Source organism: Scyliorhinus torazame, chromosome 8 (assembly GCF_047496885.1).
Source record: "Scyliorhinus torazame isolate Kashiwa2021f chromosome 8, sScyTor2.1, whole genome shotgun sequence".
Classification (NCBI taxonomy): Eukaryota; Metazoa; Chordata; class Chondrichthyes; order Carcharhiniformes; family Scyliorhinidae; genus Scyliorhinus; species Scyliorhinus torazame.
Window position 1 is genome coordinate 25,734,750 of NC_092714.1, and position 12,682 is coordinate 25,747,431.

The 12,682-nt window shown below is 61.3% G+C and overlaps 1 protein-coding gene across 3 annotated transcripts in view; it reads right to left on the reverse strand.

The window, feature by feature from the left end:
- Positions 1-12,682, reverse strand: part of LOC140427693 (interferon-induced GTP-binding protein Mx3-like) — an 86,820-nt gene that overhangs the window by 16,472 nt on the left and 57,666 nt on the right. For all 3 annotated transcript variants that reach the window (XM_072513200.1, XM_072513198.1, XM_072513199.1), the window contains one exon: positions 286-444. In XM_072513200.1, coding sequence (XP_072369301.1) covers positions 286-444 — 159 coding nt within the window. The remainder of the gene's footprint in view (positions 1-285; positions 445-12,682) is intronic.

The following is a 12,682-nucleotide window of genomic DNA, read 5'->3' on the forward strand; positions in this document are numbered from 1 at the left end:
AAGGCAACTAATTTATTCAGTAGTCAGTGTGGATTCTGATATGAGGTTGGCAGCATAAATTCTAATCTGATCTGAGCTGGTTGATGCAAGGGGTGGGTAAGGACAGTTTGCTATGTTAAAGTTAGGAACCATTAACTCCTATGGATATGACTGAATTCTAGATGGTTCCTTGATGGGGACTTAGTGAAGATTTGTCTGGTCCCCTTTGTGAATATTCTTGTCACTGTATTGACCCAGTGATCTTAAAATATAGAGGTGCACATTTTAATTAAGGAAGTCAGGTACCTGTGACGGTTGTCAGTTTCTGAATGGCTGGTTCTTCCAACTTGACAATCTCATTCTTTACAAGTGATTCAAATGTTTTGTAGTTGACAAATCCAGGCAGTTCCCTTCCACGGTAAGATTCGTCAAAACATAGAACTTCATCACGCAGGAAATCTCGGACTAATAAAACCAATGGGGAAAAATAACTCTGTAAATCTTCAAGGCATCGAACTGTAGAATTCTTACAATGCAGGAGGAGGCCATTCGGCCCATTGAGACTGCACCAACCCTCCGAAAGAGCCCCCTACCGAGGTCCACTCCCCCACCCTATCACCGTAACCCCACCTAACCTGCATCTCTTTGGGCACTAAGGGGCAATTTAGCATGGCCAATTCATCTAACCTGCACATCTTTGGAGTGTGGGAGGATACCAGAGCACCAAGAGAAAACCCACGCAGACACGGGGTGATGCACTATCAATTACGATGAGACAAGAGCAGAGAGGAATCAAGGCTTTATTACGCAGAGATGTGTTGCCTCCTACAGCTGCTGCCAAAATGGCTGCAGCTCGGTGAGCACACATATTTATACTCCGCCTACTGGGCAGAGCCAGCAGGCCGGATCTACCCCCCTACCTGTAGTACAGGAGCCTTACCGTATTACTTCTCATATGTGCAATATATACAAACAGTGGTGACTACCACATTCACCCCCTGTTAAAAGAGTCCAGCTGGGGTGGTGGAACAACTATTTACATGTATGTGAGCATTTTAAAAGAGTACAGTTTGGGAAAAGTTCACAAATTTAGCCGGTCGGGTGCCTTGATCCTCCGTTGTGAGCGCCGCAGTCCCGGTGGCGATGCAGACGCCGGCTTGGTCGCCGGTGACTCCGGGAGCGTGTAGCCCTCATCTTCAGCCCCGGGTGGAACCAATGGGAGGACGGATCGTCCTGGAGCGGGGGCAGTGGTGAGGTGCGCTGGGGGGAGGATGGTTGGCGCCGGGGCAGTTGGGGGGGGTGACGGGGACCCAGCTGGTGCCAGGTCCCTGAGGGAGACTGTGTCTTGGCGGCCGTCAGAGTACGCCACGTAGGCGTACTGCGGGTTTGCATGGAGTAGCTGTACCCTCTCGACCAACGGGTCTGCCTTGTGGAGCCGCATGTGCTTGCGGAGGAGAACGGATCCTGGAGCTGCCAGCCACGTTGGGAGCGAAACCCCGGAGGTAGACGTCCTAGGGAAGGCAAAGAGACGTTCATTAGTCGCAGTGCAAAGTAGCGATCGGATGGAGTGGAGGGTGTCGGGGAGGACCTCCTGCCAGCGGGAGACCGGGTGATATTTGGACCATAGGGCCAGCAGGACGGCCTTCCAGATCGTCCCGTTCTCCCTCTCCACCTGCCCGTTTCCCCGGGGGTTGTAGCTGGTCGTCCTGCTCGAGGCAATGCCCTTGCTGAGCAGGAATTGAAGCAGCTCATCACTCATAAAGGAGGATTCCCGGTCGCTGTGGACATAAGCGGGGAAATCGAACAGAGTGACGATGTTATTGAGGGCTTTGATGACTGTGGCAGATGTCATATCGGTGCATGGAATGGCGAAGGGGAATCTGGAGTATTCGTTGACCACGTTAAGGAAGTACGTGTTTCGGTCGGAGGAGGGGAGGGGCCCTTTAAAGTCCATGCTTAGGCGTTCAAAGGGACGGGAGGCCTTCACCAGGTGCGCACGGTCTGGCCGGTAGAAGTGCGGTTTGCACTCCGCGCAGACCTGGCAGTCTTTGGTGACCGCCCTGACTTCCACAATGGAGTAGGGTAGGTTGCGGGCCTTTATGAAGTGAAAGAACTGGGTGACCCCTGGGTGACAGAGACCATCGTGTAGGGCCCGGAGCCGTTCCACTTGTGCGCTGGCGCAGGTACCTCGGGATAGGGCATCGGGGGGGGTCATTGAGCTTACCGGGGCGATAAAAATCTCGTAATTGTAGGTGGAGAGCTCAATCCTCCACCTCAAGATTTTATCATTCTTGATCTTGCCCCGCGGTGTGGTATTGAACATAAAGGCAACCGTTAGCGAGGTCGCGAGTTTCTTGATTGCCGCGAGGTCAAGCGTACCCCCTTCTAAGAGGCACTGGCGGATGTACGCCGACCCTATGCCCGTAACGAAAGCGTCCCTGATTAGGAGTTCGGAATGTTCAACGGCCGAAACTGTCTGGCAATCGTAGTTCCTCGTCAGGGCGTGCAGAGCACACCAGAAATCTTCCAATGATTCACCGGGGAGTTGTTGCTGCATGGACAGGAGGTGCCTGTCGTAGAGTTTGTTGATCGGCCAGTAGTTCTCTTTCAGAAACGCCATGGCCTCAGTGTAAATGTAGTTGGGCGCATCCCGGATAAGAGGAAAAATATCAGAGCTCAACCGTGTGTACAGGATCTGTAGTTTCTGTGCCTCTGAGGGTGGTTCTGTCGCTGATCCAATGTAGGCTCCAAAGCAAGCTAGCCAGTAGTCGAAGGCCGACCTGGCATTGTCTGCTTGAGGGTGCAGCTGCAGCCGATCTGGCTTGATGCCTAGGTCCATCGCTGTAAAATCTCTGCGTAATAAATTGATGCACTATCAATTACGACGAGACGAGAGTAATCAAAGCTTTATTACGCAGAGATGTGTTGCCTCTTACAGCTGCTGCCAAAATGGCTGCAGCTCGGTGAGCACACATATTTATACTCTGCCTACTGGGCGGAGCCAGCAGGCAGGAAACTACCCCCCTACCTGTAGTACAGGAGCCTGACCGTATTACTTCTCATATGTGCAATATATACAAACAGTGGTGCCTACTACACGAAGAGAAAGTGCAAACTCCACACAGTCACCCGAGGTCAAAACAGCAATGAGATAAATAACAAAATAACGTGGTTCGGTGGTGTTGGGTAAGGGACAATTTTTTTTCTCAAAAATATGGGGCGAAATTCTTCCCCAACGGCACCAATCAGATGGGCATCGCGCCGGCCCAAAGGTGCGGAATGCTCCGCATCTTTGGGGGCCGAGCCCCAACATTGAGGGGATAGGCCGGCGCCGGAGGGATTTCCGCCCCGCCAGCTGGCGGAAATGGCGTTTGGTGCCCCGCCAGCTGGCGCAGAAATGCGGCGCATGCACGGGAGCGTCAGCGGCCGCTGACAGTTTCCCGCGCATGCGCAGTGGGGAGAGTCTCTTCCACCTCCGCCATGGTGGAGGCCGTGGCGGAGGCGGAAGGGAAAGAGTGCCCCCACGGCACAGGCCCACCCGCGGATTGGTGGGCCCCGATCGCGGTCCAGGCCACCGTGGGGGCACCCCCCGGCGCCAGATCGCCCCGCGGCCCCCCCAGGACCCGGAGCCCGCCCACGCCGGTAAATACCAGCTTTGATTTACGCCGGCGGGACATGCAATTTCTGGGCGGGACTTCGGCCCATCCGGGATGGAGAATTGAGCGGGGGGTCCCGCCAACCGGCGCGGCCCAATTCCCGCCCCCGCCCAATCTCCGGTAACGGAGACTTCGGCGGGGGCGAGGGCGGGATTCACGGCGGCTAATGGCCATTCTCCGACTCGGCGGGGGGCCGGAGAATGACGCCCATGTTTGTTGGAATTTTAAAGAAAAATAATCAACACAAATAAGAACAAAAGAAATGCAAAACATCACTTGCAAATATGAAAGTTTAAAAAATGTTTTCCAATAAGGGATAATTTAGCGTGGCCAATCCACCTACCCTGCACATCTTTGGGTTGTGGGGGTGAGACCCACGCTGACACGGGGAGAATGTGCAAACTCCACACGGACTCATCACGCATGGATTCTCAGTGGAATTCTATAACAGGTTCGTTCCTGAGTTGGGGCTTCTCCTCGTGGAAATTTTCAATGATTTGTTTAATAACTGGGAGCTTCCGCACACGCTGACACAAGCACCAATTTCGCTTATTTAAAAGAAAGATGAGGGGCGTCATTCTCCGACCCCCCAGTGGGTCGGAGAATGGCCGTTGGCCGCCGTGAATCCCGCCCCCGCCGGTTGCCGAAGTCTCCGAAGGGAGAAAAGTCGGCGGGGCGTTAATGTCGCCGCTGCCGCGGAGAATGTCATGGGTCTGCGCAAGGCAGCCGATTTTCGGCCTGCCGATATTCTCCCTTCCGGATGGGCCGAAGTCCCGTCGACATGATGACCGTTCACGTCGACGTGAATCAAACCTCCTTTTCATCGGCGTGACCCTGTGCTCCAGGCTCACGCCGACCAGCGAGGAGGTGAGTGACGGCCTGGGGGGTTGGCTCTGGGCAGGCGATGGCGTGGCCGCAGTCTGAATGCGTGAGGAGAGGTGTGTCTCGGGTTGTGTGTGTGTGTGTGTGCGGCGGAGGGGGGGGGGGGGGTGGTTAGAATAGGCTGGGCTCCGGGGGACTGCCGGGAGGGGGTCCGTGCCGGGGAGGGGGATGGGGTCCGTGACGGGGAGGGGGATGGGGGGTCCGTGCCGGGAGGGGGATGGGGGGTCCGTGCCGGGGTGGAGGTTGGGGGGGGGTCCGTGCCGGGGAGGGGGATGGGGGGTCCGTGCCGGGGTGGAGGTTGGGGGGGGTCCATGCCGGGGAGGGGGATGGGGGGTCCGTGCCGGGGTGGAGGTTGGGGGGGGGTCCGTGCCGGGGTGGAGGTTGGGGGGGGGGTCCGTGCCGGGGTGGAGGTTGGGGGGGATGTCCGTGCCGGGGAGGGGGATGGGGGGTCCGTGCCGGGGTGGAAGTTGGGGGGGGGGTCCGTGCTGGGGAGGGGGATGGGGGAGGGGGTCCATGCCGGGGTGGAGGTTGGGGGGGTGGAGGTGAGTGACGGCCTGGGGGGTTGGCTCTGGGCAGGCGATGGCGTGGCCGCAGTCTGAATGCGTGAGGAGAGGTGTGTCTCGGGTTGTGTGTGTGTGTGTGTGCGGCGGAGGGGGGGGGGGGGGGTGGTTAGAATAGGCTGGGCTCCGGGGGACTGCCGGGAGGGGGTCCGTGCCGGGGAGGGGGATGGGGTCCGTGACGGGGAGGGGGTTGGGGGGTCCGTGCCGGGGTGGAGGTTGGGGGGTCCGTGCCGGGGGTGGAGGTTGGGGGGGGGTCCGTGCCGGGGAGGGGGATGGGGGGTCCGTGCCGGGGTGGAGGTTGGGGGGGGGTCCATGCCGGGGAGGGGGATGGGGGGTCCGTGCCGGGGTGGAGGTTGGGGGGGGGTCCGTGCCGGGGTGGAGGTTGGGGGGGGGGTCCGTGCCGGGGTGGAGGTTGGGGGGGATGTCCGTGCCGGGGAGGGGGATGGGGGGTCCGTGCCGGGGTGGAAGTTGGGGGGGGGGTCCGTGCTGGGGAGGGGGATGGGGGAGGGGGTCCATGCCGGGGTGGAGGTTGGGGGGGGGGGGTCCGTGCCGGGGTGGAGGTTGGGGGGGGGTCCGTGCCGGGGAGGGGGATGGGGGGTCCGTGCCGGGGAGGGGGATGGGGGGGTCCGTGCCGGGGTGGAGGTTTGGGGGGTTCCGTGCCGGGGAGGGGGATGGGGGGTCCGTGCCGGGGAGGGGGATGGGGGGTCCGTGCCGGGGTGGAGGTTGGGGTGGGGTTCCGTGCCGGTGAGGGGGATGGGGGGTCCGTGCCGGGGAGGGGGATGGGGGGTCCGTGCCGGGGAGGGGGATGGGGGGTCCGTGCCGGGGAGGGGGATGGGGGGGGGGTCCGTGCCGGGGAGGGGGATGGGGGGGGTCCGTGCCGGGGTGGAGGTTGGGGGGGGGGGTCCGTGCCGGGGAGGGGGATGGGGCGTCCGTGCCGGGGAGGGGGATGCGAGGGCAAGTGAGTTGGTCCACCTGGCCAGGTGCCAGCCTCCAACAGTTGGACCCAAGCGGTCCATGCCACCTGGCTGGGGGGAGGAGGGGATATGGGCAATGATGACATGTCGTCATTCACCCCCACCTCCCCCCCCCAACCAGGCCGTCATGTTTTCAGACCATCCAGCGATGTTGGCCGCCGTGGCGGCAGCCGCTCATGTCTATGTTGCCCTGGATGAGGAGGAGGAGGAGGAGGAGCGTGCCAGAGAGGCGGCAGAGGGACAGGCGGCAGCCGCCCAGGCTGGAGGGACACCTGACCGACAGGACGAGGAGGGGGAGGAGGACGTCGCGGCCCCACGGCAACGGAGGCACCCGAGGGCGCCCCGTGTGTACTGGCCCCGGCAGTCATACCAGGACCTCACGGACCGGGAATGCAGGAGGAGACTCCGGATGAGGCGGGAAACCGTGGCACACATCTGCCACCTGCTGGCACACCTGTCACCGCGTGGCACTGGCGGGGGTCACCCTCTCCCCGTGTCCGTCAAGGTTACGGTGGCCCTGAACCTTTATGCAATGGGGTCATTCCAGGCACCGAGTGGGGACCTGTCCGGCATATCGCAGACATCGGTGCATCGGTGCATCCGGGCAGTGACAGATGCCCTATATGCCATGGCGCACCGCTACATCCGCTTCCCCGTGGACCGGGCCAGCCAAGATGCCCGGGCCGTGGGCTTCTCTGCCGTGGCCGGATTCCCCATGGTCCAGGGCGCGATCGATGGGATGCACGTCGCCGTGCGGCCACCTGCAGATAACAGGGCCGTGTTCACCAACAGGAAGGGGACCTATTCGATGAACATACAGGTGGTCTGCGACCACCGCATGATGATCCTGCACGTCTGCGCCCGTTACCCAGGCACTGTACACGACTCATACGTGTTGTCGCGGTCATCCATCCCCGACATGTACGAGGGACGCCATCCCCGGCTGAGGGCTGGTTGCTGGGCGACAGGGGCTACCCATTGCGATCGTGGCTGATGACACCTATACGGAAGCCACGCAATGAGGCGGAGAACCGCTACAATGATGTCCATGTAGCGACAAGGGGAGTGATAGAGAGGTGCTTTGGCGTGCTGAAGATGCGTTTCAGGTGCCTGGACCTCTCTGGGGGCGCCCTCCAGTATCGGTCAAATAGGGTCGGCCGCATCATTGTGGTGTGCTGCGTCCTGCACAACATAGCCCAGCAGAGGGGCGATGTGCTGCAGGCAGAGGAGGGCGGAGTGTAGGAGCAGTAGGAAGAGGCGCAGTCCTCCCCAGATGAGGGGGATGGGGGTAATGGTCAGGGCAGACGGGGTAGACACAGGCGGGTGGCTGTCCACCATTACCAGCTGGCCCAGCGGGCACGGGACAGACTGATAGACGCCCGCTTCACTGACTAGATGGGCGTGGGAATCGGGTAGTATGGCCACAGACCGCACACCATGGCAACAGCCGACCACCCACACCCCCCACCCATCCACCCACCCAGCACCCTCACCCCCCTCCCCAACCCCACCCACCCCACCCGCATGCACACCACCCCCCCCATTGCCGATCCACCTGCGGCACAACGGGCCGGGCTCACACAGTTGCGGGTGGACGCGTGTCTATTGCAGGCCATGGAGGATGATGACAACCCACCCTGCGGTGAGCTCCTGGCTCTACATCGTTGGACTATGTCTGACCCATGGCCACAGTACCACCATCCACCCGGACCATCCCTGCATGCGGCTGTGACACTGCAGCGCACGGTCCCGTCCTCTGCCCGGGGGATGTTGATGGCGGCCCAGGGGGAAGGGGGCAGACTCACCTGGGGCTGAGGTAAGACCACCCCTCACACACACACTTGCGTTCAACGTACATGACACCCCCGCACGCTTTGGACAGAGCACAAAGGCAGCTTCTGTAGGTGTAACATTGACTTTAATAACCAAAGGAGTTCATGCACGTGCCCTAGCCCCTAAAACTCATCTGTGCCCTGCACCCGTGCCAACTTATTCAGTGTCTAATTGTTTGGCCTTACGGACCCTTTGACTATGTCTACGTGGTTCTCCCGACGGTACAGCAGAACTGGAGGTGGACTCCTGTGATTCCTGCCCTCTGACACTGGATCCCTTTGGCGGCCGTTTCCTGGGGCGCCCTGGCCTAGATGGGCCAGGCTGCGGCCCGGGCGACTGGGATGGCGAGCTGCCAGCCTGTCCTGCCCGTTGCCCACCCGATGCTCCTGGGACGGAAGGGGGGGGGAGTTCGAGGTGTCGCGGTGTACCGGGACCTCCCCTACAGGAGGAGCCGGGACGGACCACACCACCTCCTCCTCCCTCGGGGTGCCCGATGGCCCCCAGGCCTCTACATCGGTGGGGGATGCGAACGGACTGGCCATCCGACGCCCCCTGGAGGCCCGTGCTGGTATCGACAGGGGTCTGCAGGTTTGCAGCCATGGAGCCCAGGGGGTTGGCAAACCCTGTCTGTGACAGTGCGACGCCGGCTCGCACATGGCCACTGGCGCCGATGCCCTCAGCGATGGCATGCAGAGACTGGGCCATGGCCTGCTGAGACTGGGCCATGGCCTGCAGAGACTGGGCTATGGCGTTGAGCGCCTCTGCCATCTGGCGCTGGCTCATGGCCTCCTGTGAGAGGGCAGCCATTTCCTGGGCCACAGACGCCGCCTGCACGGAAAGCCCCAGGCCTCGCAAACCGTTCCCCATGTCTGACACCGTCGCACCCATTGCCTCCACCGCGGACGCCACCCGTGCGGTGTCAGCTTGGGTGGCACGCATGACCGGCAGCACTCCCAGCTCCTGGACGCGGGTGGACTCCTCCACCTGCGACTGCAGCCGCCGCAAGCCGCCCGTCACCCTCTTCGCTCGTCTCCGGGTCGGTGGTTGCATCGGATCTATGTGTGGGTGTGGTAACTCCAGGAACCCGGGATCCATCTGGGCGGCAGATGTTCGCTTGGGCTGGGCTGCCCTCCGACCGCCCCGCCCCTCTGCTGCTCCTACCTCCACCTGCTGTACCGGGACGGCTGTGTTGTGCGCACCAGTGAGTGTACCAGACGCCTCGTCACTAAAGTGCCCAACCGAGGTGAGTGTTTCTGCGATGGTGGAGGGTGTTGGTGACAGCAGTGGCGTTGTGTCGTGCTCTTCGTCCCACTCTGAGTCCATGGGACTTTGGGGTGGGGGTTCGTCTCCACCCATCCACTCTGAGTCACTGTCCGGTATTTCGTCTTCCTGGGCAGTGCTGTCCCGCGTAGTGGTGTCCCGGGTAGTGGTGTCCCGGGTAGTGGTGTCCCGGGTAGTGGTGTCCCGGGTAGTGGTGTCCTGGGTAGTGGTGTCCTGGGTAGTGGTGTCCTGGCTCGGATGTGACGGGGGCCTGTGGCTGCCCCCCTCGTCGCTGGGTGGTCGCTCCCGCACGTGACGGGGGTGTCGTCTCCCTGTTGCTCCAGGTCTCTCCGTCTCCCGTGGCCTCCGAGGGGCATCCTGCGGGTTTCGCATGCTGAAGGGTGCGGGTCTCTCCGTCTCCCGTGGTGTGCGAGGGGCATCCTGCGGGCGTCGCATGCTGGAGGGTGCGGGTCTCGCCATCTCCCGTGGCCTCCGAGGGGCATCCTGCGGGCGTCGCATGCTGGAGGGTCCGGGTCTCTCCGTCTCCCGTGGTGTGCGAGGGGCATCCTGCGGGCGTCGCATGCTGGAGGGTGCGGGTCTCCCCGTCTCCCGTGGCCTCCGAGGGGCATCCTGCGGGCGTCGCATGCTGGAGGGTCCGGGTCTCTCCGTCTCCCGTGGCCTCCGAGGGGCATCCTGCGGGCGGTCTGCATCTGCGGGGATGGGTGCCTGGACGTTTGGTCCTGCGATACACAATGAAGCATGCATGGTTAGACATCAGGCAGTGATCAGGTGATATGGGGGAGGGGGATATAGGGGAGGGGGGATATGGGGACGGGCTGTCGGTGGCTCACTTGCTACTACGCCCCCGACCTCTGCATCAGCCATCTCCCGGTCGTCAGGTCCGCCAGCCAGTTCCAGGGCCCTTTCCTCGTGTTCGGTCAGTGGCCTCTCATCAGCGGGGGCCTCCTCCAGTCCTCACATGCTCCCTATTGTTGTGTGCGCGCTTATCCTGTGGGGGGGGGGGGTGGCAGGGGTAAAAGGCAACACTGTTAGGCAGGTATATGAATGCACGCCATCGGTTGCGCGTGCATTGCAGAGGTTAAGGTTAGGGCTGGATTCACTTGGGGATATGGGGGAGGGGGGGATATGGGGGAGGGGGATATGGGGAGGGGGGATATGGGGGGATATGGGGGAGGGGGGATATGGGGGAGGGGGGATATGGGGGGGATATGGGGGTGGGGGATATGGGGAGGGGGGATATGGGGGAGGGGGATATGGGGGAGGGGGGATATGGGGGAGGGGGGATATGGGGGAGGGGGGATATGGGGGAGGGGGGATATGGGGAGGGGGGATATGGGGAGGGGGGATACGGGGGATATAGGGGAGGGGGGATATGGGGGATATGGGGGAGGGGGGATATGGGGAGGGGGATATGGGGGAGGGGGATATGGGGGAGGGGGATATGGGGGAGGGGGATATGGGGGAGGGGGGATATGGGGGAGGGGGATATGCGGGAGGGGGGATATGGGGAGGGGGGATATGGGGGAGGGGGGATATGGGGGATATGGGGGAGGGGGGATATGGGGGAGGGGGGATATGGGGGAGGGGGGATATGGGGAGGGGGGATATGGGGGAGGTGGGATATGGGGGAGGGGGATATGGGGAGGGGGATATGGGGGAGGGGGATATGGGGGAAGGGGATATGGGGGAGGGGGGTATATGGGGGAGGGGGTATATGGGGGAGGGGGATATGGGGGAGGGGATATGGGGGATATGGGGGGGATATGGGGAGGGGGAATATGGGGGAGGGGGGATATGGGGAGGGGGGATATGGGGGAGGGGGGATATGGGGAGGGGGGTATGGGGGAGGGGGGATATGGGGGAGGGGGGATATGGGGAGGGGGATGTGGGGGATATGGGGGAGGGGGGATATGGGGGAGGGGGGTTATGGGGGAGGGGGATATGGGGGAGGGGGATATGGGGGAGGGGGGGATATGGGGGAGGGGGGATATGGGGGAGGGGGTATATGGGGGAGGGGGGATATGGGGAGGGGGAAATGGGGGAGGGGGGATATGGGGGATATGGGGGAGGGGGGGATATGGGGGAGGGGGAATATGGGGGAGGCTCACCCTGCCTGCTCTGACGAGGTCGTTCACCTTCTTGTGGCACTGGGTGCCTGTCCGTGGTGTCAGGGCCGCAGCGGTGACGGCCTCTGTCACTTCCCTCCAGAGACGCTGGCTGTGGCGTAGGGCAACTCTGCGGCCGTGCCCGGGATACAGGGCGTCCCTCCTCTCCTCCACCGCGTCCAGGAGCGCCTCCACATCCCGTGACTCGAACCTTGGGGCTGAGCGGCGGCCAGCTATCCAGTCGGGTGTTCCGGTTGGGTGGGGGGAGCTGCGCGGCCTTATGAGCCGTCACGCCGTGCGGCGCGTATGACGCTGCACGGCGTGAACCACTGCGCAAGCGCGGATCCCGTTACGTCGCTGCTAGCCCATTTCGGGCCGGAGACGTTCGACCCATTTTTCCGCCGTGACGCAAGTCGGATTTGCGCCGTTTTTTGCGCCGATCGGTGGACTTTCCGCCGATAACGGAGAATTTCGCCCAATGATTCAGAGGAATGTGGGTCATATTGTCCAACTTTGCTTTCGAATATGGATGCAAAGTTGTTGGCTAAGGTGCTGGCAACGCGCATAGAGTGCGTGCCGGGAGTGATAGGAGAGGGCAAACGGGGTTCATGAAGGGGTAACAGCTATCGTCTAATATTAGGAGGTTACTAAATGTGGTGATGATGCCCCTGAAGGGCGAGGGAAGGGAGGTGATCATATCTGTGGACGCAGTGGAGGTATTCGACCGGAATGTGTGGGATTCCTTTTTCGGAATGTTTAGCGGTTTGGCTTTGGGCCAGGGTTGGGGGGTTGGATCAGGGTGTTGTCCATGGCTCCCACGGCCAGTGTACGTACGAACAATACATGTTCCGGCATTTCTGTTTGCACCGGGAAATGAGACAGGATTGTCTGCTGTCCCTGTTGCTTTTTGCATTGGCGATTGAGCCATTGGCAATGGTGCTTAGGGCTGCAACGGGTGGAGGGGTATAGAGAGAGCGGGATAGAGCACTGAGTGTCCCTGTACACAGATAACTTGCTGCTGTATGTTACAGACCTGGTGGAGAGTATGGATAGGATTATGGGGTATTGACAGAGGTTGGGGCATTGCCAGGGTATAAGCTCAATGTGGGAAAGAGCGAGGTGTTCCTGATTAATACTTGGGTGCGGGGGAGGAGTTTGGAGAAGTCGCCATTTCCGCTGATCAAGTCGAGCTTTTGATATCTGGGAATAAGGGTGACGCATAGTAGGACTCAGTTGAATAAATTGAATTTGGCTAATTTGGTAGAGGGGATTGATATACCCTCAATTATGACACGAGATAGTGTACTCGTAAAACGAGGGCTTTAATAAACAGAGAACTTCGCCAGCCAGAGAGATGAGTGCTCACTGAGCGCCGCCCACAGGACGTCACCTTATATCCGGCCCCTGGGAGG